Genomic DNA, 24,794 nt, shown 5'->3' on the forward strand with positions numbered 1-24,794 from the left:
ATCTAGATTGGCGCAAAGTGACGTTTGGCAAACCTTTAGGTTTGTCTGTAAATTGAAATTTTCCGGGTGCAGCGATGGAAATTTTACGGTAAAGTCTGCCTGAATTTTTAAAGTAAGTTCCTAAGTTTAGTAACAGGAACGTTTAAATTTGGATCAAGTTGAACAGAAGCGCTCCAAGTCGCATTAGGTTTGAACCGAGAAAATGAGGTTTGAAGTTTTATTCCTTTCTAAGACTCAATGTTTAAATATTTTTTCGCGGCTTTGGATTTTCGATAGGAGAAAAGGTGCGAGTAGATGAATTTAAAACTACTCCAAACTCACATTTCCCTACAATATGACTTCGGCATTTCTGTTCTACTGGGTCCGATTTATAATCCTTAGGCGAATCCAGGAGGCGGGGGCGGTTAAGGGTGCCCGGTTTTTCAGTTGGCTCGAAAAAAGGAAGAGGAATTAAAGGGAAGAAAGAACTATGAAATGAACGGAGGAGAGAAGAAGGAAGGCCGCTTATATTTGACAAGTATTCATGACGAAATTTACTCAACTGCATATTAGTTAAGATGCTTCAAAATTTCGAAAAAAATTTGGATGAAGCTCCCCGGACCCCCCCCCCCCCCAACACCCCTCCGCCCCTTTCGGTCGAAGCGTTTGGATCCGCCTATTTCATATTCCCAGCAAACTTGCAATACTTGACCTCCGATTACACTTGTGTATGGAGTTGTTCACAATTGATTTGCCAAATCCTGCGATTCGAATCCTTGTATTTTCGAGTTTCTCTCTCCAAGGAGTGGCGCACAGTGGATCGAGTCAATCTTGAGGTCGGACATGAAATCCTTTACTAAAACTGCAAATTATGATGTTTATTCCGTCACATTTTATATTCTTAGGCATGCCCTTAAAAGAAAATTTCACGAGGAAACCAATGGAGCCACTTTTAGAACCTCAAATCTTCATATAAACGGAGTTATGAGCTTTTAAAGTTTCCAAATTTTGTCCGACCTCTCCCATCGACTCGATCCACCGTGTGTTGTTGGAGGGGGACCCTTGGAGGGGAGCATCAAGTGAATAACCGTCCATCCTTTGAATAGAGAAAGGGACACCTCCCCGAACCACCTCGAACCTACCTGTTGCAATCGACCTTCCTAGCAGCAGCCCTAGGATCACATCTCCTGATCCGTCAGTCGTGTTGAGGATTCGAACCCAACCAGTCGGCGCATCGAGAGAGTCTAACCTGACGCGGATATACTCGCGATCGCTAATTTAAAACTTTTGTCATTTTCGCAGTGATCGTATTGGGAACTTTCATTTTCACGTGAACAGATATCGATTGCTTTAAACTGCAGTTTTATTTATACCTGCGCTCATCAACATTTGTACCTGGCGCTTTTGAGTTTTTACGCTTACAATAAAGAACTGCGAGCGTATAGTCAATGTGTTCGATTAATTATTCAATTTAATTGTTTTTTTAATTACTGTCGAGTGAATTGCGATCTGATCAGTGTTTTCGAGATATAAAGTGAAGGATTAAAGCTTGATTATGGAAGTTTCGTCCACGATTCCCAACGCCAAATTGACTTGTTTCCCGGAAACCCGAAAGGTAACCATCACCATCTTTCTATCCATTCGTTCAAATTGACAGGTTGCACCAGGAACTAACCGAGTCGCATTATGGATAAAAATTTATTTTGGTGCAGATCTGAATTTAATTCGTCGTAGACTTTCTCCTGTCGAAAATTTAAAGGCGAGAATTAATATACTCGACTCGAAAACATTCGTTAACCTCTGTCCATAACATTGAGTCTTAAGAGGTAAAGAAACTTCAAAAGTCTTTTTCTTCTGTTAAACTCGGTTCAAGTATAAATCAAAGTCAGAGAAAGTCTCACATTGAGAGAAGTTAATAAAAAAAATGATCTTACTCGGAAATATTTTCCTACTTTTGCCCATAAAACCAAATTTTTAAACTTTTACCCTGCGTTTAATTTTCAAGTTTGAGGATAAAATGAAGAAAACGGTCAATCCTCAAGTTTGCTGATAAGATACATTCGACGATAGTAACGTTCCAGATGAAGTTAATTAGATAAATGTTTTTAAATGAGGCAAATTCGTTAATAAAACTTAGACTGATAGGTGCATGTGTTTTGTGTTGTGTTGAATTCTGACTCGTCGCGAGCGCGCAATCATATTACAGTCTTTTTTTTATTTGCTCAGTTAGGGCGCGAAGCGGTCAGGATCGTACTCTCTAGTTTACAAGAATGGTAATGTTTGTGAGCAACGTCCAACAATAGGCATGAGTATAATAACAGTTCCTTACTTCCTCGAAAGTAAACAGTTAGGTCAAGTTACCAGCACTTCGATACATTTCAGTTTCTTTGTCTTCAGGAAATCGACGGTGTAAGTCGGCAATCACGTATCTCGTTTGCGGCGTTTGAAAATCTCCGCTCCCATTGTATTTTTTTTAAATGAGAGCAAACCTACATCGATCCTTGAAGTTTTCGCTGAATTTTCTTCGCACAGAGAAGAAAAATAACGGCAATTTTCAAGAATTGCCATTTGGTAGTTATCCATTTAAAAGATAAAGCATGACAGGAAGTTATCGAACGTCGCAAGTTGAGGTAGGAGGTTGTGGACTTACGCAGTCGAAATGCTTCATTTTCATTACAGTGACGTTTTCCACTCAAATGTTTACGTAAAAGATACTGTGACTACACCAATGTATCACGTATGCATGTATCTACACAAAGAATTTCGGGGCACGAGGGCCATGGGCAATTTTTTTCTATTTTGCTCATAATTTTTCAAGTAGGCATAAATTATGTGTACATCTTGCGTGCTGCAGTAGTTTTATGTTCTATAGAATGTGCTTTGTTCCGTCTAAATTGCGTGACATAGGCAGTAGAGAATGTTCATGCTTGTTTTACTAATATATCGCATTACTATGATTTTTTAAGTAGATAAACAGTAATAATTTCATCGATTTTTTTTTTTTTTTTTTTTTTTTTTTTTTTTTTTTTTTTTTTTTGTGTAGAAATATTAAGTGAATCCGTGCAATCGTATTCGCAACAATTCCGAATGAAAATCTCCCCATCCTTCTCTGAAGACCATAAAAATAGACGTTGATGGTTTCTAACTGTATTCCGATCATCCTGATATCTCTGAATCACTTTTCGTGTCGCAGAAAGTCGACTGAAAAAAAAATCTCGATGTATTTACTAAGAAAAGAGTAAAATTACCAAGAATTCAGGGTTCTATTTGATCCCAGTTTTTTCTTGGTAAAATTACCATTTACGGAATTGGTAATTTTACCGCGAAATCTTGGTAAAATTATTGACTTTCTCGATAATTTTACTGGACCTTGGTAAAAAACGCCATTATTTTTTATCGACTGTGGTAGAATTACCGAGATAAAATGGCAAAGTTACCCGGAATTGATTACCAATAAAAGTGGTATTCTTACCTAAAAAAAAAACAGTAAAAATACTGGGTTTTAGGTAAGCTTACCAGTCTGTCTTGGTAAAATTACCAATAATTGGTAAAAAAAGTGAGATGGTAAATGTACCAACGGACCTGGGTAAAAACGCCGAGAATTTTTTTTCAGTGTATACGTATACATTTTCTGATATATTTGTATGTTTTCTGTTCAGATCCGGAAGCCATTGATGGAGAAAAAGAGGAGAGCTCGGATTAATGAAAGTTTAGACGAACTAAAAAGGCTAATATTGGAGAGGAAATCTGAGGTAAGTTAAATTGCTCAAAATTTCATTCACACAGTATTGTTTAATTATAGTAAAACTGGAGTCCACCGGTGATTTAGCGGTGGGTAGAATTTCAAAAACGTAAAATTAATGCAATAATTTGCAAGCAAAAATGCAGCAATGTAAAATTATACCGTTCGTCAAGCAGCAATCATGGGTCCCATTATTGGATTAATACACAAAATTATTAGCTTTCATTTCATAAAATCAGGCCGTTTTTGTTATTCCCCCGTTAAACAGTCCTATTCAACATTGATCTCCACACAAACTCGCACTAGAAAGTCCTCTAAAACTGCTGGGTAGAGGGTCGTATTTACGAGTGGCTTATTTTTCGTGAACTGCATGGATTTTCAATTTAACAGTCCTTGAAGAATTTTGTGAGAAACATTATGAGACTACAAATTATTCTTTAAGATCACTCTTCAAGCTGAATAAATGGTTTTTCAGTTAAGTTCCTAGAAAAAGAGTCAACCTCCTCTGTAGGAATATCTAGAGTAATTTAATTTATATAATAGAGGACCCCGGTCACCTTAGCCGGAAACTTTGAAAGCACCAAAGTTCATTTCCTATAACCGAAGTTTTTTCTTCTTCGATCCTTCGAAGTTTTTTGCATCCGTATTTTGTGATGCTACCAGGGGAATTATAACAGACGCTCAGCCTCTAGTACTAAGTTTTTGAATTGTATCATATTTCATCCAACTGAAGAAGGCTAGGTTGTTTCCAGCCGAGACGTCTTGGTTTACAAGTTTGGTTCTAGCCTTGTTGGTTCTAGCCTTGTTAGAGTCCGTTTCAGATTATTTTTCCCCTTTTACTGTATGCTTGGGATAAGGAATGACGTACAACAAAGGTGGGAAATCAATCTGAAACTGGCTCTACTCGCGGTTGTACTTGTTTAAACTTTTAGAATCGCGCAGACTGGCCAAACTTTCTCCCCCTCCCATTATTAATAAAGAACGCAACGGAGACTGACGAGAAATTTCTTTTAAAATGGAAATATTTTTTAATATGTTGCTTAGAGTGGGAGGGGGGAGCTTGACCCCCCTCGACCCCTCTCGTAAGATCGTGTGAGGAAAGTTTAAATCCCCTCCCCTCCTTAAGATCCTAAGCCTTAAACAGCATTCGACTCGAGGCCTAAAATGTATAAATGAGCAGCCTTAAACAGCATTCGACTCGAGGCCTAAAATTTATAAATGAGCAACATTGCAGTGCTGATAGTTCCTTATTGCAAATTGCAGTTAAATTGTACTGTGCCCAACATTTTGCACAACTTCACCCAATGGAGAATTCGCAAGTGTCTGAAATTTTTTAAATTCCATGTTTAAAATGAAACTGCTAAAAAAAACTGGGCACGAGGATATCCTTGGTTTCTAAATTGAACAATTATTGGAAGAAAAATGACAGAATAACCTTATCTGCCAAAATACATGTGTATATTTACGTGGAAAATGCCTCTAGATGACGCCACAAGGCAGCACATTCTCTCACTTTTAAATCTATTCTTCTCCAATTTCCCATTTCAGGAAAAAATTGTGAAAAATACTGCGAACTCAGCTTATTAAGCACTTTCACTCTGAGAAAAAAAACTTCGTGAGTGGGGCCCGAAGTTGAGGTCATATGGATCTCTGAAGTTTTCGGATCACATATCTAAAAACTTGAGGTCGAGCTGCCGAAGTTGGGGTCAGACATCTGAAGTACGTCGATATACAACCGAAGGGTTCGGGTCACTCATCTGAAGCACTCCGGTACATACCGAAGTGCCTCGATGTCTGACCGGAACTCCGGCAGCTCGACCTCAAGTTTTCGGATGCGTCATCGGAGAACTTCAGAGATCCATATGACCTCAACTTCGGGTCCCATGCACGAAGTTTTTTTTCTCCGTGGCACATGCAGCAATAAAATTGTTTAGTGCAAATTATCCATTCCGTAGAATTGTTTTCTTATTTTTCACTGACCCCTCCTTCATTCTGATCTCCAGGACAGCCAGAACACGAAGCCGAACAAACTGGAGAAGGCGGACATCCTGGAGATGACAGTGCGCCACGTGCAAAGACTCCACGACGAACTGGAAGAGCTCCGGAGGTCGATCTCGACGTCGCCGAAGCAACCGACGCCCGAGGAGATGGAGAACGCCCGCAACGCGATGATCGAGAACCGAAGGGGCGCCCTAACGGCGAAGGTGGCGCCCGTCAGCCGCCACCACTACGAGGCCGGCTACAACGAGTGCGTCCGACAGGTCATCGCCGCCAGAACCAGGAGCGACCTCGACGAGGGCGTCCTCCACGATCTGTCCAACGACCTCAACAGTCTCCGGGAGAAAATCCAGTCGCACGATTTCCGGGATGCGTCGGCCAAGTGCTTCAGCTCCAACGGTGTCCGTCCCAGTGTCGCGAGAAGTGGCAACATAGTTTTCATCATCCCTGCCACGGATATCGACAGTAAGATCCAAGGACGGTGTCATGGGGATGTCCGCAGGGCGGATGACACGCGCATTCAAGCCAAACAAACCAAGATCAACATGTGGAGGCCTTGGTGAAGTTCGATGTTTTATTTGTGCGATAGCACTGAGTTATATCGAATTCCTAAATTGGACTGCGTTTAGCGGAAAGGAACCGAGCCGCATCAGCTATTTTCAAATTTCACTGGGCAATTTAATTTTTTGCGAGAGAACGTTTGTGCCGATTCCTTTGGAGATTTTAAGGAATATGCTTCGCATCAAGCAGAAAATTCACTGAAATTTGCGACGGCAAAAAGTTGCACATCCGTTTTCATGCAAAAAATTAAACTGTCCAGTTAAAGTCAATAGCTGATAGGGCTTGGTTCATTTCTGCTTAACGCGGTCCAATTTTAACCAAAATGGTTAAAATTCACATCTTTATTACATTAGGACCTTATTCATAGTCTTTCCTTGAACAGCTCCTTTCCTTAAGAAGATCCCATTCGGTTCACTTTGTGATTAAGGGACCATTTACAATAGAATCATTAGAGGGGTCATTTTTACCTGCCTCGAGTAAAATTCAACAGAATGACTTTGGAATTCAACCCTTGCAAGGAATTAAAATTATTTGACTTTGACTCCACAAAATAAAATGACCAATTCTACTACCTAATTTTATAAGCTACCATTACATTCCCAAACTTTTCTACTTTTTTTCTTTTGGATGATACTTTTTTTGTGTCTGCCTAGTTACAAATCATAGTGATCCTTCGCATCGATCAATTTCAAATGTATTGTGTTGAATTTTACACCAGAGTCGAAAAAATAGTTCTTTTTTGATACCGAGTTGAAAACCTCTTTAATCATATAATGTAAACCATGCAAGACCTTCAATAGAAAAGAGGTGTTTGGCGAACAACTATAATTACAGCCCTTCATAATTGATCATCACATTGATAAAAATCAGAGTTAGAAGCTGACAGTTGCATTGCGGCGGTATGCTAATGCGCGGAGGACATTTTATGTCGCAAAAATGTAGGGATGTGCTTATCACGCCAAGTTAAATTTCAGTTTTGGCTGCGCACACTCACTTATAATTACGTAAATATATCTGATTACCCTAGCCAAAAATGTCTTATTACTATAGGATGCGTTGAGCAACTAAAATTTCAATTCTTGTGGTAAATTGCTTCCTTTGAGCGACGATAATTTTCATCAGCGTAACAAAAAGCTGACAAGAAATTTGTTTTCTTTACTGTGATGAATCCGTTTTTTTTCTCAGTATGCACTGAGCAAGCCAGATTTGAAGAAAAAAAAAGTGCAATTGTGGTTGGATCATCAGTAGTGTCACATTCTCAGTTTTGAGCGACGAAAATTTAAAATTACATTGGCTGTGAAAATTCAATTTGTGTGTAGGAATAAATTATTGTGCCTATCATTTTGATGTTACTATGTATATAAACAAGAGTTTATGTACAAATTCCATTCGTGCAGATGCATTATTGAACAAGTGATATATTTTATTGTAATTAGTGTTTATGTAATTTATTGTTTTATTTATTGATTATAAGTTGAAAGTTTAAAAGTCGACACTTTTTTCTTTCCCTCCCACTTTTTTTTACTTGATCATTTTCAATACCTCAACCTCGAGGCTTTTGCATGAAGCATTGATTTCATATTAATATAATTTCCGCCAGACAAATTTTACTCATCTTGAATCAGTTAAGTCTTTTAAGCGATCAGCAATTTTGCTATATTTTGATCCCTCTCTGTTTTCGTGGTTCCCATCTTTAGTTGCTAGAAATCGTCATTTTTGATCGTATTATCACTAACATCATTGATGAAACATAAATTATTTATTTACATAATTTTTTTTTCTACTTCTGAATTGGACGTATTTCTGTCAAACGGAACTATGTGCATTAAGACATGAACCCTGAGGCCCATACGAATATATGCATAACAGGGCTCACGTCATAATGCACATAGTTCCGTTTGACAGAAATACGTCCAATTTATCTTCAAGAGCGAAGTAAAAATGTACTGAATCAAAAAAATATTCCCTTCAAATTCAGTTCTAGCAATATCTGATGCCATCGCCCGGAAATCAGAGAGGCAGTTTTTCTTCTCATTTTTTCCTCTTTTGCATTAGCGCCAAATTGATGCTTATTAGGGGTGGTTGCAAAATCAAATATTCGAACCGCTGAGTTAATAAAGAAAAAATAAAAGTCAAATAAAACACACGTTGAGAATGTAGAAACTCAAATTTTAATAATGCTTGGTCTCCGAATTAACATTAAAATTAAACATCTATAGTATTTTAATCCGCCTTCCTCCCGAATGGAACCAAACAAATGTTTATTACAAACTATGAGTGACGTAAAGAATTGAGTGTTCCGTAAATACTAAGTTGCAGCAGCGTCGAAGTTCAGCAAGAATAAGTCGATCATATTTTGAAGAAACAATTGGACTGCATTTTGCAATTTGGACCTATAAATTCCGGCCCGGTTTAAAAACAACGTATGTGCCATTAGTTTCCTTATGCACATAAGTGTTTTTTCGGATGAGCCAGAATTTATAGGTCCAAATTGCAAAATGCAGTCCAATTGGTTTCACCCTTCGAGTGATGCATCAAACAGCATAACTGGACTACATTTTGCAATTTGGAACTATAAATTCTGGCCCGGTTTAAAAACAACGTATGTGCCATTAGTTTCCCATGCACAAAAGTATTTTTCCAGAGGAGCCAGAATTGCAAAATGCAGTCCAACTCTTATGAGAGAAAACTGGGTCCAGGACGGTTGAGCTTTTTCTCTCTTAGAGATCCCGATCTTGAGATAATAAGATCCCAGTCTTTGACTGACTTTATGAGCGCATGTTGGAAAAGATTACCAACACTCTCAATTTCATGTCATAATTTGCACTTTAAAGAATGTACATACGTCGATTTAATGATGGGGTGCTACAAGAAGAAAAATTTCCAAAACAATATGCCCTGAGCCATTGCCCCGTTCGAGAAGTAAAAGTGAAGTAAAAGTTCGATTGTTCGAAAAGTAAATCTTACATCTGTGCTCTGCGACCTGCGGGCCGATTATTGAAAGTTTAAAGTAGCGCGATAAAGCCATCAAAATGCGATATGTTGCTTGTAAAGATAAGGCTTTGTCTTGTCGTATCGACATAGATTCAATAATCGGGCCGCTGGGAGCCTTAAAAGTTAACAGCCACAATTACTTTGGTTGAAATGAAGCCGTTCAGAAGGGGCAACTTGCGGAAGGGGGGAACTTCTCACATGTCACTGTGTCATTTCCCTCTGAAAGGATGGATTGTATCAGAAAGGGGGCCAGATCGAACGGGAGGTGAAACAACCTCTTTCACTGATTTTATTTCTGATCAAAGGCAAAAAAAGCGTCATTCTTGGACGGGTAGATCACAGTCATATTCTTGTTTAAAAAATGTATTGTTTGTATCAATTGGACGTATTTCTATCAAACGGACCTAAGCGCCATAGGGTGAGGAAGGTAGAGGGGGGCTTGGATTGGCGGCGGAATCGGGCGTCCGGCTCATTCCGTCCTATACTCGCAATGCTTTTCCATGGCGCTTAGGTCCGTTTGACAGAACGCGCTATCCGGGATTCTAAATTCCTCAAAAGGAACTCAAATTGGCGCTTAGTTCCGTTTGATAAACATACGTCCAATTTTGCAGCCTTGAAATGGCAAAAGGACAGGTTCCTTCGTTCGAGAAACGACGAAGCATGCGGAATATGAGAAGAAGACTTGATTTTTAACATTGAGGCTTTTCATTTGAAGACTTGAAATATTTAACTCCTTTTTCTCGACCTCCTCTAAAGATGTGGCGTGGTTCCTCTCTGCTGAATTCAGTCTATCAATCACACTTACAAATTACACGCAAAAAACATTCTGTAGATGAACCGTATCTCAGATTTCTCACGAAATATCAAGAAACATTGTGTATCTACAGCCTATAAGAATATCTCGTCGCACACTAGGTATCAATAATTGTGCGCCTTAAAGTAGCGGTCCAAGCTTAATCAAGTAAAATAGTAAGTAAAAATTAATGTGTTATAAAATTATTATATAATTAATACATTATAAGTAAGAGATTTACACCTACAGATTAAGAAGCAGTCAAAGTATCCAAAGTACATTTTGAACGGAGCAACATTCTTACACCGGTTCGTTCTCGGTAAAAATGAATGATTACCTAATGAAATTCTACGAGTACTATCACGGAAAGACTAATGGGGTTTATTCCTCCGTCAAAACTTAAAACGGATATACCTCCTCAGAATATGAAACTATAGTCTGCAATAATGGGTCAAATGTTTCAAGTTTATTTCTTCGTAAGTTAGGTTTGCCTTCAATTTCGAGTGATACTGTGCCATGCACGGGTGGTCGAATAGCTGCTTCGCGCTTTTGTACGCTAAGTATAGGTTGCGTTCATTTTTATTGATATTCCATAAGCGCCTTACTACCTCTGATGTGCCTACGGGTGGTCGGAAAATTATCCGTCGGTAACATGGCCGGATTTACTTACTTGCCGCCCATGGGCCGCCTATATTTTGCCGCCTCCTTCTCATTCGTTTTGAAACATCAATAAAAACCATCAAGTGAACGTGCCAGCGGGGGTGGGGTGCATAAGACGCGTTTACTCGTGTTGGAAACATTTTTTGGGAAAGCCCTGTCAACACTACTAGCAAAAATTCACCAAACTTTGCGCGAACGTTAAGTTTCGTAAACCTATCTCTGCGTGGACAAGGCCTTCCATTCATGAGAAATGAACGAAAAAATTATGAAAGAACAAACATAAATGTAGTTTAATGATTTTAACTTCCGCCGCCGCGCCGCGCAGACCGCACCGTGTTTGGAGCAATGCGCGAAGTATTCCGACAGTTTTGTAGGCGCTATGAGTTTCACGCCGACGACCGTTGCTGAACGCACTGTGTTTGACGCAATGCGTGAAGTATTCACGCCGTCTTGTAGGCGCTATGCGTTTCGCGCTGACCGCACTGTGTTTGGAGCAATGCGTGAAGTATTCATGCATTCTTGTAGGCGTTATCCGTTGCACGCTGAGCGCAGTGACCGCACTGTGTTTAATGCAATGCGTGAAGTATTCGTGCAGTCTTGTAGGAATGTACGCGCTAATATGTGTTACATGCCGACCGCCGCGCCGAGGGCTTCTCCTTTTCATCTCAAGTCCTCGTCAGCATTTCTCTCCCAGTCGCGCCGTTCCTGGCCAAATTGCGTGTTTGGTCTCTCTCATAACTCGATTAATTAAAAGTGCTATGGTGCTGTCTCTTGTAACACCGAAAGACGACAAAATTAGAAATTATACTATACTCTCAGGAAATGAGAGATTTTGTTTGTAGTTTTTTTTCTAAATCCGATTTTTTTTATACCTACATTAAAAAAAATTGCAAAATTTGCCGCCTCCTAGATTTGCCGCCATGGGCCTCGGCCCATGTGGCCACTCCCTTAATCCGGCCCTAGTCGGTAATGGGGAAAGGTATCACATATCGACGGCGTAAGTCCGCAATCACATATCTCGTTTGCGGTGTCTGAAAATCTCCGCCTCGATGTTATTTTTTTAAAGGAGAACTAATTGACATCATTCCTTGAAGATTTTGCAGAATTTTCCTCGCACAGGGATAAAATCCACAGCAGTTTTAAAGAACTTAGTTAGTTTTGTTAAAAAAATGAAGTATGACATGCAGGATGCAGGAAGTCTGCGATGTCGCAAACCGAGTTATGTGATTGCCCACTTACACCGTCGAAATATGGAATTTAATTTTCGGGATGATGTTCACACAAACGAGATAAAATCATTTTATTTCTATCTCTCCTTCTCTTTATTTGTTAAGCATATTGAATTCTAGTTTTTTCGATTGAAGACATTGTGCGGACACCGCGCGCTCCATGGCCGTGCCGAGAAAAGTCCGTAAATTCAAATTTCCCGCTTCGAACTTCATAGCACTTACCGCTGCTGGTGGTGGAAAACTAAAGCTAGCTTGACTGACATCAAAGAAGAAGAAGAACGTTAAACAAAACACTGATAAAAATTCCTCTCTTCTGCCATCAATCTTCGCCAGTTATTTGTTAAATTTTGCATTCACCGACAATGGAAACCTACGAAAGTGTACTGTTAATCAAAAGTGAAGCATTCGTTTTCAAAATTCCACCCAGAGCGAGCAATAGAGGATACAGGTAATACTAAATTCTATTGTGCACGTCCACGCAACACCAAGGTTAGAAATTGTTTACAAAGAAAATTTTGTAACCCAGTTTCATCTCACCCCTTGATTTTTCATGTTCGCAGGGCCTCCGACTGGAATTTACAGGAGCCTCAATGGGTCGGACGAATGAGACTCGTTGCCAAAGGCAAAGACTGCATATTGAAATTAGAAGATAAGATGTCAGGTGAACTTTTCGCTCAATGTCCCATTGATGTCTACCCCGGCCCAGCTGTCGAAGCTGTTGCTGACTCGTCCAGATACTTTGTCTTGCGAATTCAAGATGATAATGGTATGTGCCTTCCTCTACGTCTAATTGTGCTGGGTACAGTTCCATATTTTTGAGTCGATCAAATTGGCACTGATGTGGTTCTCTTACTGAAATAGTCTTATCAGCTATCCGTGTCAGCTTGTTGGTGATTTTACCCTTTGAAGCTGTAATTGAGATTGTGAATACTTATGGTATTTAGAGAATTGGTCGACCATCCAGTGATATTTATGCCCAATTTTTAGAACCTTAGCTTGCGCCGAGAGTAAACGGAAGAGCGGGGTAGAATAATGCAGTCTATGGTAGAGTCCACTCGACAAATAAGTTCAAGCACTTTCAGACTTCGACAGAAGATCCATCCTCTTGTTTTTCGCATCTAATTTGCATGTAAAAGTGACACTAGACGACTGCTGTCGCAGTCTAGAAGATCATTCTTAAACTTATTTGGCGTGCACTTCAGTGATGATTGGTCTCCCAATCATATCTAATTTTATTGTATTAGGTGATTGTTTTTGTTCCTTGCTCTTTTCTTTTTTTCTCTAGGCTACCCCCGCAACATGTGCTTTTGAATAGTCTCCAGTGCTCAAGTTTTTTTTGTTTTTTTATTTATTTTTTTTTTATTTTTTTTTTGTTAGTATGTTTTTCTTTTAATTAAAAAAATATTCTAAAGAAAGTATATTAGAACCACCTGTCCTAACAAAGATCTGATTTCCCAGCTCACTCTCAATTAGATGGTGGGATAGTCTCACTGAAGGTGTCCTATCGTACTACACCCAGTCAGAGTGTAAGAAAGTTTCTTAGTGCTGGTAATACTCGGCTGTGGATGCGGTTAAGATCTTAGTTTCACATTACTTTTTCTCCATTTTTTTCAGGTCGGATGGCAAACATTGGTCTAGGATTTGCAGACAGATCTGACAGTTTTGATTTGAATGTAGCACTACAGGATCATTTTAAGTGGCTGAAGAAAACTCAAGAAATAGAGCAAGAAAAAGAAGCGCCAAAACCAGAGCTAGACCTACGTTTCAAGGAAGGCGAAACCATTAAGATTAACATGAAAATCACTGTGAGTAAATTTCTCGCTGACTTCTCATTAGACAGAAAGTTAAAATGGACTTTATTTTAAACTGATGAACTGCTATGCCTGGTTCATCTTAGGTACAACGTTTGACCAATTAGTTTTCCTGTGCAGGTAAGATAATAAATAATAATATAACCTCCCGGCAATATAGTTTGAACTATCTCGTGTGCTCAGCAAGAAGTAGGATTTCGGAAAAATGGCGGTCCGGTCACTATGGTAAAGCGCTTTTTAATGGGATCATTATGTATTCTTATATGTGATGTTGCCAAATTTCTACATTCATCCACAGTGCAAGTTAAGTGCATGTCGGCCTCCTATGGTGTAGTGGTTGTAGCGCTAGCTCTATGATCGGGAGGTCCTGGGTTCGATTTTCGGCCAGGCGACCCAAGTTTAATGGTCTCAGACAATGGTTGCCTGGGACTGGTTGGTAGGGACGGAGGGGGGATGGGACTAAAGCGCAGGATTAGCCCTTGTGGGCTATTTGAAGTACCTAGTAAAAAGGAAAAAAAAAATTCTTCAGCCTTGTAATTGGTTCTCTAACATTGCAGATTTCCTGTCATACTTTATTTTTTAAATGGAAGACTTCAACAGCAATTCTTGGAAACTGCCGTGATTTTTCCTCTGTTCGCAAAGAAAATTCGGCAAAAACACTCCAGGAATGAAGTCAATTTCTTCTTTAAATAAATAAAATAGGACCCAAAATTTTCTAACACTCTAAACAAGATACGTGGTTGTGAACCTACATTGTCGTTCTGCTTGTCTTCCTTAAGCGAGGAATGCAGACTTTCAAGTCTCTTGATATTGCAGGCAGAATTGTACCGTTTTTATCCCAAAATGCTAATTTCTAACTTCAAATTTTCTTGTTACCCTTTGCTCTCACTGATTTTTTTCAAACTTTCAAAAGACAATTTTCCAAATCTAATCGAAGTAATTTGATAATAATTAGACTCTAGGGTTTTAAAACGAGTCTTAAGTTTCATAATATTGTCTTGTTAAAAGTACACGATTATTATTTATTTATTTAATTTTTTTTTCAAATTCACTAAACTTTTTTTCTCTCAGTTTACTGTAATATCTTACATTCTTGTACCAGTGGCGTGGCGTGCTTTGCTTGCTATCGATTGATCCGACATTTGAACCTACGGAAAAAAATCGATTAACAGGGAGTTGGCAGCGAACACCTTGAAAATCGATTCTTTACCATACCTTCAAATGGGAAAGAATCAATAATCAATCATTCATGCCTCGCCACTGTCTTGAACCTAATCTTTTTGTGACAAAATAGTGTAAAAATTTGAAGGTAAAGTGTTGTGCTAATTCCTCTAATCATTTCCACAGAAAAAAGACGGAAGCGAAGTAAATAGTAAACCTAAGAATCGGCCAACATCATCAGGTGGACTACTGCCACCCCCGCCAGGCGGAGTAAAAATCAACCCTCCCTCTCAGAATTCCTCTCCCTCTCATCATGCAAACCCAAGCAGTGCAGCTGGCTGGGGTGACTTTGCCAGCGCCTCCAATCCAAGGTGAGTTCTGACAACAAACCACAATATACATATTTTGTTCCCATTACAATTGTGTTGAAGTAAAAAAAAAAACAAAAAAAAACCTGTTAAATGCATTCAAATATTTCAGATTTTGAAAATGTCCTTTGCACTTTTGTCCAAGTCAGTTGAACATATCTCAGTTGACGCCTTAGCAGTATTTTTTTAAAAAATTTGAAAAACAAAATTGATTACTATGTGTTCAGTTGCCGCGGAGGAAACAATCTGGAAAAGCTTTGGAATGTCTTAGGTGGTTAATTTTGTTCCCAACATTCTCATGCATCAATTAATTTATAGCCAAGAAAACAAAAAACTGTCTAATTTCATGTTGGAAGTGAAGGTTGTAAATAAATTATGATTTTCGACTTCTTCATCCTCAGCGGAAGAATGAGTGATACTGGTGGGACCAAGCAATGAATAAACGTATAATTTTCACAAGTTCCAGACACAATACAGAGACGCTTTTTAAATAAGTTTATTCTGTGACGGCAGGTCTTTCAAGACTGACCTGCCGCCGCATCTCTTGAGTGGCGGCTAGCGATGCGTCTACCTTCCCCCTCTCTTTGCAGTCGTGCCTGCGCGCTGCTATCTTCTCTCTCCTCTCTCTTTCTCTGCTTGGAAGAGAGCCGCATCACAATTCGTTTTTACAAAAATTGCTGAGGAAAAAATAATGCAAAGACTTTGCTTGTACTTTCAATTTCAACTCTTAATAAACTTCTCTCTCTCTTCTTCTACTCTATCTCTTAACTTCTAAGTCATAGGAACAAGATGTTATTTTTTTAGTGCCTTCCTATCAGCATTGGAATTTCAATCAAAATGAGGATTTATAATGCAACTCAATGGCTTATCGATGGTGAAACTGCAACAATGCGCAGCTTGAAAACATGATTTTTCAAGAAAGCAAAATATTATTTCATGTTCCATGTATTGTTGTAGTAAGGAAATAATTTTCTGACAGCTCATTAATGTAGCTGACTCAAAACTTTCAAAAATCGAGGCTTGCCTTTTTGCAGTAGCCCCATCATTATGTTGCTTCAGCTATGGAAAGGCAAACTTTAGTTGATCTTTTTGCATTTTTGATGTACGTATCTCTCTTTTTTTATTTAGCTAGTAGTATCATTCAACGATTTCTGAGAGTTTTTTTTTCTTCTTTCAGTTCAACATCCAATCAGCCCTCAAGCACAGCAACTACTCCCAGCAATCCTAATTGGGTACAATTTTAATCTTCTTTGATCTTGAATCATCGACTCTATCTCATTACTAGGTAATAGTTAAGTTGATCAGCTCAAGCACACAGATTTGTCTTGTTTGATGTAGAGTTTAATGGAAATATCAGAGGTATTAATGATAAAAAAGCAATTCAATAATCTAACGCTAATAGCAGATTAAAAAATATCATCTCTTGGGCATTTTTTCCTCCTTTTTTAAACAATGGCAAGTCCCTCCAAGTATTTCTTTCAAATTTATTTTTTCTTTTTAATATTTATTATAGGTCATTCTTAGATGAGTCTTCTTGATAACAACTTTAGAAACTTGTAGAGAGTAGCCAATAAGTTTGTTTTTCTTCTTCTTTTTACACACTTCAAATTCTTTATTTTTAATCATAGGCAAATCTAACATCTATTTACAGTTGTGCTCCTTGCTACACTATCTATTATCAATGAAATACATATCTGCCTCAATCAGAATTTGTACCGATTTCCTATGTTTGCGTCTCTACATTGACCTGTCTGTGTGCCTTTGCTGAGAATAAGGATGAAATATGTATAATTTGCAAGTCTCTATATAGTAATATTTACATAATTTGTTTATTTGGAAGTGTAACAGTATAATCAGCAATTATTCAAAGGCGCAAGTGTACTTGTGAAACAGTCACCTAGGAAACCCTGCCCAGCTCTGTATAGCATTTAATCTCTGTGCTGCTCATACATCATTTCTCATTTTTGGTGAATTTCCAAGTTCATATCAAATCTCAGCTGCAGTCAGTATTTTTGTTGCTTTAGATGTTTCCGCACCGAAATCTGCCAAACATCAATTTATCAGCGGTTTTTGTTGAAATTATTCTTGTCTGTTTGTATGGGATCTGTAAAGCATGTTTCATCAAATTATTTTGTTATTTTTTCTCAGATTTTGTTTTCTAAAATGTAAAATATTTAGATGGTAAACTGTTCAGCGAAAATTATGGTTTGATCTCCTTCTAAAACTTTAAACTCTACAGTTGCAGAAATTTGATGATTAGATTTTGTTTGTCTCTATATTTCTGTTTTTATTATTTTTTTGTTCTTGTGCTTCCCTTTCTTTTAAATTTTGAAAAAGGGAGACCTAAAATTGTACAACCAACAACACATATGTAATATTCAAGCAATTTCCGATCATTGCATGCTTGATCTGTTCATTATTCACTTAAAAAAAAGAAAAAGTTTTGTTAAATTTAAAAATTAGCATCAAAGAATCAATTTCTATCTTTATTTTTTCAGAAATTATCACTGTTCAACGTGTGGATCATAATTTTTTTTGTGTGGATTCATCTTTTGCATTTATTGTTTAAATTTAACTTGCTGATGGGTATCAATGCTCATTTTACGTCTATTTCGTGCCTACAGAGTTAAAAATGTTAGCAAAACTGAATGATCCTTCGTTATGTTTTCTTCTAGGCTGAGTTGAAGTTGTTAATGTTAAAGATTCTAAGATTAATGCACAGAGATTATTCTTTGTTATATTTTTGTTATATCATTGTACATTGATATTAGTTAATTACATATATGAAATGCAGAGAGGAAAAGTTTAGCGAAAAATTCCCAATCTGTATTTTGAGTCGCAGCAATCAGTTGGTAGTCAACACCCACAAACTATGAACTTTCTCTGAGGTGGCTCAGCAAAATATCTTATTTGTTAATCCAGCTGAAACTTACAGGAATACAGCTAATTCTCCAACTTCTATGAAAATCTACATCCTTTTGTCAGGCAAAAATTGGCAGTTACGTCTAAACTTTTTTTCTCGGTAAAATTGTTATAATACAATATTTTTGATTTAAAAGTCTGTAGCATTTTAAAATCGTGGCGAAATGCTAATATTGTTTTACTCTGTTTCTGAGTGTTCCTGGGGGAGCGGAATCTGCTTTATCTAGCTTGACCTTTTCAAAATTGAAAAATTAAATTAGAGGAAAAAAAAAAACATATCTTGTGAAAAATCACAAGTATGCAAAATTTGAGAAAATCATTCCTTGTAGAAGTTTTAGAATCGCCTTAATTTAAAGTCTGTATACTAAAAAGACTAAAAGACATGGGTATCATTACGGTATCGTAATTGAGAAATGCCAGAATAAAATTCCCACACAATAAAAAGGAATCGAGATACCTCAGAATTTTTTCTCTAGGGAGAGTTTTTATGTCTGCGCATCAAGAGATTTTGGAAATTTTTAAATTTTGAATCATAGTAACAGGGCTTTTTCTAGATATTCTTAATGGAAGCGGATTTGAAAAGCCAGGGTAATTGTTCAGGCATACAAACTCTGGAAATGCTGAATTTGAATAATAAGGTCATAAATACAGTAAAGACTCATTAAAGTTAAGTATGCATTTTTAGCTCAGACTGCTTAGAGCAAAGTCTCTCTGTCTCTTCGCAAAAAATACTTGTTTTGAAGAGGGAAAAACTGAATTTCTGTAATCACGACCCAAATTAGGCCAGGATTTTGCCCCTTGAATTAACAAAGAGCAGCAGATTTCTCCTCCCTCTTCCCTAAGTGATGTATTATTTAGTGTGTATTTTAACGAATTAAATGTAGTTTTAAGTCAACTTGTAAAAGTATAAATTTTATTTAGGCTCAGTTATCTCTTCAGTTCAAGAAATGTAAGGTCATTGTTGATACGTTCAGTATTATTTCCTCTCCCTTCTGCAGAAATTTTTGCTTTTCATTTTAGATGGACCGAGGGAATTCTTCATCACCAATGTGCCAATACTCTTTCTTAATAATAGCTTCTTTAAATTTCTGCTGGAAGAGGATCCCTTTGTGGAAAATCAGTTAACATAATCGACTGCATTCCTGCAAGTTTAATGTTTTACCATGTATTTCATTACAGACCTCTTTCAGCCCCAAAGATTTGTTAGTTCACACAAGATTTCATGTTGCCGACTTAACACTAGTTTTTAAATCATGTTCAAGCAGAGGAGCAAAAGTTATTTTTCTTGTTGTCAGCCTCTTACATCTCTTAAAGTTGTTCCGAACCTTTTGAGGTTCGGAAAGCTACATTTCCATAGGTGCTTTGGCACCTATGGAAATGTAGCTTAAAATATAGCACTTTTTATGATCCTCTGAAAATCTTTAAGTATTGAGGAAGTGATAAGAGTCCCCTCGCTCAGTATCATCATTACTTTGATCTTTTTATTTCTGTTTTGTTGTATGCCAATAATATTCTGCGTTATCTTTATTATATCACTCACATTCCACTAGATTACAGTTGTATAATACTTTGTAGAAAATATTAAATCTACACTAGCAATCATTGAACTAAAAATGTCACTTTATTATTTCTCTTTTTTAGGCTATGAAATGAGAGGTTCTTTTTGAAGATCAAACAACGAATTAACTGAGGTGTCATTAATAAGCTACACTGCAAAACTGACCCATCAGAGAGATATGTGCCATCAATGAGCTCCTAGTTTGTGCATAATTTGAAAATGCAATAAGAACCTCGATACGCCATGTGCTTATCTTTGCTGTTGCCGTAGGTCAGCCCAGGCCCGCCACATCCCATCTCGGGCCCTGGTACCAGTTTTCAGGTCCGAGCCCCAAGCACAGAGGGGGGGGGGGGGTCCAAGGGGTATCCCCCAAGAAATTTTAGAATTTATACGACTAATCGGACGCATTTTGAAGCTTCCATAAAGAATTTTTCCATCAATTCCTGCGGAATAATAATATTTTTTTTTCTACTTTCAGCACAAAATACTTGCAAATTGTTGCATTCAAAACATCTGGAAAATTTTTATTTTTTTTTTGGGGGGGGCATATGATACTATTTTCAGTTCTAAGAGGGCCAGGCCCCCCCTGGACTCCCCCTTCCTTTGTCTATGGCAAGGGAGTTGAGCCATGAGCCATTGAAGTCGAGGATGCCCTGACTGGAGACTCTTGGCATCTGCCGACGGAAGAAAATGAAACGCAGTCACTAAAAATATCCCTCTGTACTGAAAATCTTGAAAATAGATAGAAATTGTCCAAGAAGTATATTTCTTTGAAAATTTAAGAAGAATTTTACAGTGCCCCAGCGTGTTTCTGAAAATCTATTCACCTTTTGCGAAATTTTTTGGGTAAATGTTTCACTTTCTCCCACGAAACAAGGGTTGTAGTGAACTCGTAGTGGTTCTTCACGGGTAAAACGGGCCCCCTTCGGGACCCGGGCCCCGGTACCAGGGACCCAGTATCCCCCCCTTGTGGCGGGCCTACCTTCATGCACGCTGGGCTTCGATTTCCTTTGACATCTTTGCAGTCATGAATGCGCTTAAGTGCGCTTCAGCTACGATTATATTCAGCAAATGGGTAGTTTTTCTACTGGGATTCGAAATAAACAAGTGGCACGGAATATAGCAAAAGTATATGAAATATGCCGAACGATAATCCGGGTATCGGAACTTGAATGTTTTGAAAACGCCTTCAAATGCGGCGTGATACCTCACGCATTCCGGAGAGTTCAAATAGTTGTATCATTGCGCCGTAAGTATGTGACGGAAGATTTCAATGGAGATACCCTCCATGCACGCTCGGCTTGTCGAGTTCCTCTGAAATTTTTGCAGTGATGAATGCAGAGCTGAAGTGCGCTTCAGCTAGAATTGTATTTACAAATGGGTGGTTTTTCTACGAGGATTTAAAATAAACAAGTGGCACGGAATAAAGAAAAATAATATGAACTATGCAAAACGATAATCTGGGTATCGGAACTTGAGTGTTTTGAAAACGCCTTCAAATGCGGCGTGATACCTCTCACACTCCGGAGAGTTCAAATAGCTGTATCATTGCGCCTTAGAAATACGACGGAAGATTACAATTGAAGTAGCCTTCATGCGCGCTGGCCTTTCCCATTTCCGTTGACATCTTTGCCATCCACTGCCACCATGTCTCACAAAAATGAATCAAACAGGATCCGAGATAGCATTTTATGCCGCATCCAGTATATTGGATTTTTAAATTATGAAAATTTGAGTTGGAATTCAAGGTTTCCGTCAAAAAATGCCACCTTGTACCGAGTTTCAAGAAACGCCCTGGAGTACATTGACGACGGCAATCGTGATCTTCTGCCATCAAGTCGAGGCGAAACTCTTGAAGGCGCTCTGAGCAACTATATCACCTCGGAAGTATTGCACAGTATTAGACGAAATTGAAGGCGCACTAACGTAGGCAACTTGACTGGTAGTGTTTATCGTACGATATGCGACTCTTGTTCGATCAATTTTTTTGAAACTCAGAACCACGTGGTGTATTTTGACGGATCACCTGAATATTAACTAAAATTTTCATAATTCAAAAATTCAAGATAGTGAATGTGGTCTAAGATGCTACCTCGGCACCTGTTCGATTCATTTTTGTGAGATTTGGGCAATGGATGCTTTTCACGTAGAGGTCGAATTTTCATTCAAAATTTTAAAATTCAAAAGTCGGAGATGGCGGATGTGGCCGAGAATGCTATCTTGGTGCCTTCGAAATTATCCGACTTTGAAATAGAGGTATCTATCCTTTTCAAGGTCAGTTTCAAATCGATGTACTCTCAGCTAACTTAAACCTCGATATCGGCTCGCTCTTCAACCGTTATGAAATGAATCTGTTTGTTTGATTTGTATTTTTTTTTTTTTTTTTTTTTTTAAATTATTCATGTGTTTATTTTTATTTCATTTCCAACAAGAGTCGCATATCGCACAATCCATAGGACTCTACGGATGCCAGTGAATTTACATACGTTAGTGCGCCTTCAATTCCGTCTGATACTGTGCAATACTTCCGAGGTGGTACCTATAGTTGCTCAGAGCGCCTTCAAGAGTATCGACTTGATTTGATGGCGGAAGATCATGATTGCCGCTGATATTACACTCTAACGCGCGCGCAGTTACACATTTTCTCATTACCGACGGCGAGATAAAAAACATCTTTACCTCGATTTGCGACGTTGCAACTTTTTCACTGTCTATTTTGAATGAGTGAAGGAACATGAGAAATTTAAAATCTGCCGTAATTTTTCCGAGATGTGACAAAATACATTATTTGGATTACATTTTGCAATGAGGAACCACTATCTCTGGCTCTCCCATCAAAGCACATATCTGATCTGTGTAGGGAAACCAATGGCATGTTGTTTCTAAAATGGGCCAAAAATAGTGGTTCCTTATGGCAAAATGTAATCCATTTGAATGTGCTACTATCGAGCTGATCATAACAGTGATTGTCACTTACTACGTTACGGTGTCTTCTTTGGTACCTCTTCGGGCCCATTTACGTCCAGAGTTATAACATTTCGGGTCTGTTTTTGTTCGTTCGAGGATTCCTAACTACCACTTCTTATTCTCCTGTTTAATTTAAGCATAAAGTTTAGACATTAGACTGAAATGAAACATTCAAATTCAACAGTCATTGTTTTTATCAGCTCGCTTGCAGCACATTCAAATAATGCTTTTTGTCATAACTCGGAAAAATTACCTACGGCTGATTTAAAGTGTTCGCGTTCTTCTACCCGTTCAAAATAGGCAGTGAAAAAGTTGCAAATTGTGGTATGTATGTATTTCATCTCTCCGTCGATGATGAGAAAATGTGTAAATCCACATGTTCTGGGGTGTAATGTCAGCGGCAGTCGTGATCTTCTGCCATCAAGTCGAGGCGATACGCTTGAAGGCGCTCTGAGCAACTATTCCACCTCGGAAGTATTGCACGGTATCGGACGAAATTGAAGGCGCACTAACGTAGGCAAATTGACTGGTAGCGTTTATCGTACGATCTGCGACTCCTGTTCGCTCGATTTTTTTAAAACTCGGTGCCAGGTGGCATTTTTTGCCGGAAAACCTGATACAATATAAACTAGGCATGAACCAATCATCGATTCATAATAATCAGTCGAGCGCATAATAATCGATTACAGTAATCTATTTACAATTATCCAATTAATCGTCTAATCGATAGTTTGTTTACGATTGATCAGCAATTTGAGATTATGTTCAAAAAACGTGTCCCAGCTCCAAAAAATCTAACATTCAAAAGATTTTAGTGGTCAATCCAGCCATTTTTAGCACTTTTCGAAAACAGCGATTAATTATCGATTATCGATTGATCGATTATTTCGCTGTCGATTGATCTCTCTCTCCCTCTCTTGTTTTTACAGCTTTTTTCCCAATTTTTGTGCCATTGTTTAATGTCTTGACCGATTAGCTACATAGTTCGATTACCGATTATCGATCATTCGATTATTTAAATAATTGAGCATGCCAACGATAGATAAAGACGGCAAAGGGAAAATGAAGCAATCCTGTTGGTGGAAGCGCGCAGGTGGTTGCGATGGACAAAAAAGACAAGTAACGAACCGGGACTTACGTGGGACCTTATAGTTAGTCCATCATTTTCCTCCTTAGTCTATAGCAGTCATCCGTTTCAACCAATGGGATCGCTTCATTCTATACCTCATACCTCACGTAGAGTCCCTTTATACCCAGAGTTACGACAACTCGATTATCAGCTGACTGGCAGCCGTCCTTGGCTGGCCATGGAAGCCGAAACGAGTGCACCCTAACGAACGATATTGAGGGATAAGGATCAGGAATCCTGCGATATCTGTTACACAAAAACAACAACATCAACAAAGTGATCAATTAAAAAGAAAATGAGATTGGTTTGTGAATAATTTCTTAATCTATTTTCATTTTGGACCTATGGAAATAACAATTTACTCTTGATAAACCACAATTAGGTAATATTTTCATTATTCTTGTTCACATCCGAAGTACCGCCATCTTGGTGCACTCGTTTCGGCCTCCATGAGCGAGAACCAATCAGAATTGGATTTTTTTTTAGGCCACTTTCAGCCCAATCCTGGCCCAACCAAAAGTGAGTTGTCGTAACTCTGGGTATAAAGGGACTCTAACCTCACGGTGCACGCATTCCGAAGAGTTCAAATAGTTGTATCATTGCGCCGTAAGAATGTGACGGAAGATTTCAATGGAGAAAGCCTCCATGCACGCTGGGCTTGTCGATTTCCTCTGACATTTTTCCAGTGGTGAATGCATAGCTGAAGTGCGCTACAGCTAGAATTGTATTTATCAAATGGGTGGTTTTTCCACGAGGTTTAAAAATAAACGACTGATACGGAATAGAACAAAAGAATATGAACCATGCAAAAGTATGATCCGGGTATCGGAACTTGGCTGTCTTGAAAACGCCTTCAAATGCGGCGTGATACCTCACGCATTCCGGAGAGTTCAAATAGTTGTATCATTGCGCCGTAAGAATG

The 24,794-nt window shown here is 38.4% G+C and overlaps 2 protein-coding genes across 2 annotated transcripts; both read left to right on the top strand.

Moving 5' to 3' along the window:
• The first annotated feature begins 1,148 nt into the window (after positions 1-1,148).
• Positions 1,149-7,768, top strand: LOC109036344 (enhancer of split mbeta protein). Its single transcript, XM_019050515.2, has 3 exons — positions 1,149-1,594; positions 3,639-3,731; positions 5,725-7,768. Exons 1-3 carry the CDS (start codon positions 1,535-1,537, stop codon positions 6,280-6,282), a joined length of 711 nt encoding a protein of 236 aa, XP_018906060.1. The 5' UTR covers positions 1,149-1,534; the 3' UTR covers positions 6,283-7,768.
• Positions 7,769-12,220: 4,452 nt separating this feature from the next.
• LOC109036374 (NECAP-like protein CG9132) lies at positions 12,221-18,492 on the top strand. Its single transcript, XM_019050557.2, has 5 exons — positions 12,221-12,404; positions 12,517-12,722; positions 13,571-13,761; positions 15,115-15,299; positions 16,474-18,492. The coding sequence occupies exons 1-5, from the start codon at positions 12,319-12,321 to the stop codon at positions 16,538-16,540; spliced, it is 735 nt and encodes a 244-aa protein (XP_018906102.1). The 5' UTR covers positions 12,221-12,318; the 3' UTR covers positions 16,541-18,492.
• The last annotated feature ends 6,302 nt before the right edge of the window (positions 18,493-24,794 follow it).

The sequence above is a fragment of the Bemisia tabaci genome, chromosome 1, assembly GCF_918797505.1.
Source record: "Bemisia tabaci chromosome 1, PGI_BMITA_v3".
Classification (NCBI taxonomy): Eukaryota; Metazoa; Arthropoda; class Insecta; order Hemiptera; family Aleyrodidae; genus Bemisia; species Bemisia tabaci.

Excerpts from the sequence above, each read along its gene's own strand:
- LOC109036344 (XM_019050515.2), top strand. The coding sequence starts at position 1,535 with ATGGAAGTTTCGTCCACGATTCCCAACGCCAAATTGACTTGTTTCCCG. Across the intron at positions 1,595-3,638 it reads GTTTCCCGGAAACCCGAAAG|ATCCGGAAGCCATTGATGGA; the intron begins GTAACCATCACC and ends TTTTCTGTTCAG. Across the intron at positions 3,732-5,724 it reads TATTGGAGAGGAAATCTGAG|GACAGCCAGAACACGAAGCC; the intron begins GTAAGTTAAATT and ends TCTGATCTCCAG.
- LOC109036374 (XM_019050557.2), top strand. The coding sequence starts at position 12,319 with ATGGAAACCTACGAAAGTGTACTGTTAATCAAAAGTGAAGCATTCGTT. Across the intron at positions 12,723-13,570 it reads GCGAATTCAAGATGATAATG|GTCGGATGGCAAACATTGGT; the intron begins GTATGTGCCTTC and ends CATTTTTTTCAG. Across the intron at positions 15,300-16,473 it reads GCCAGCGCCTCCAATCCAAG|TTCAACATCCAATCAGCCCT; the intron begins GTGAGTTCTGAC and ends TTCTTCTTTCAG.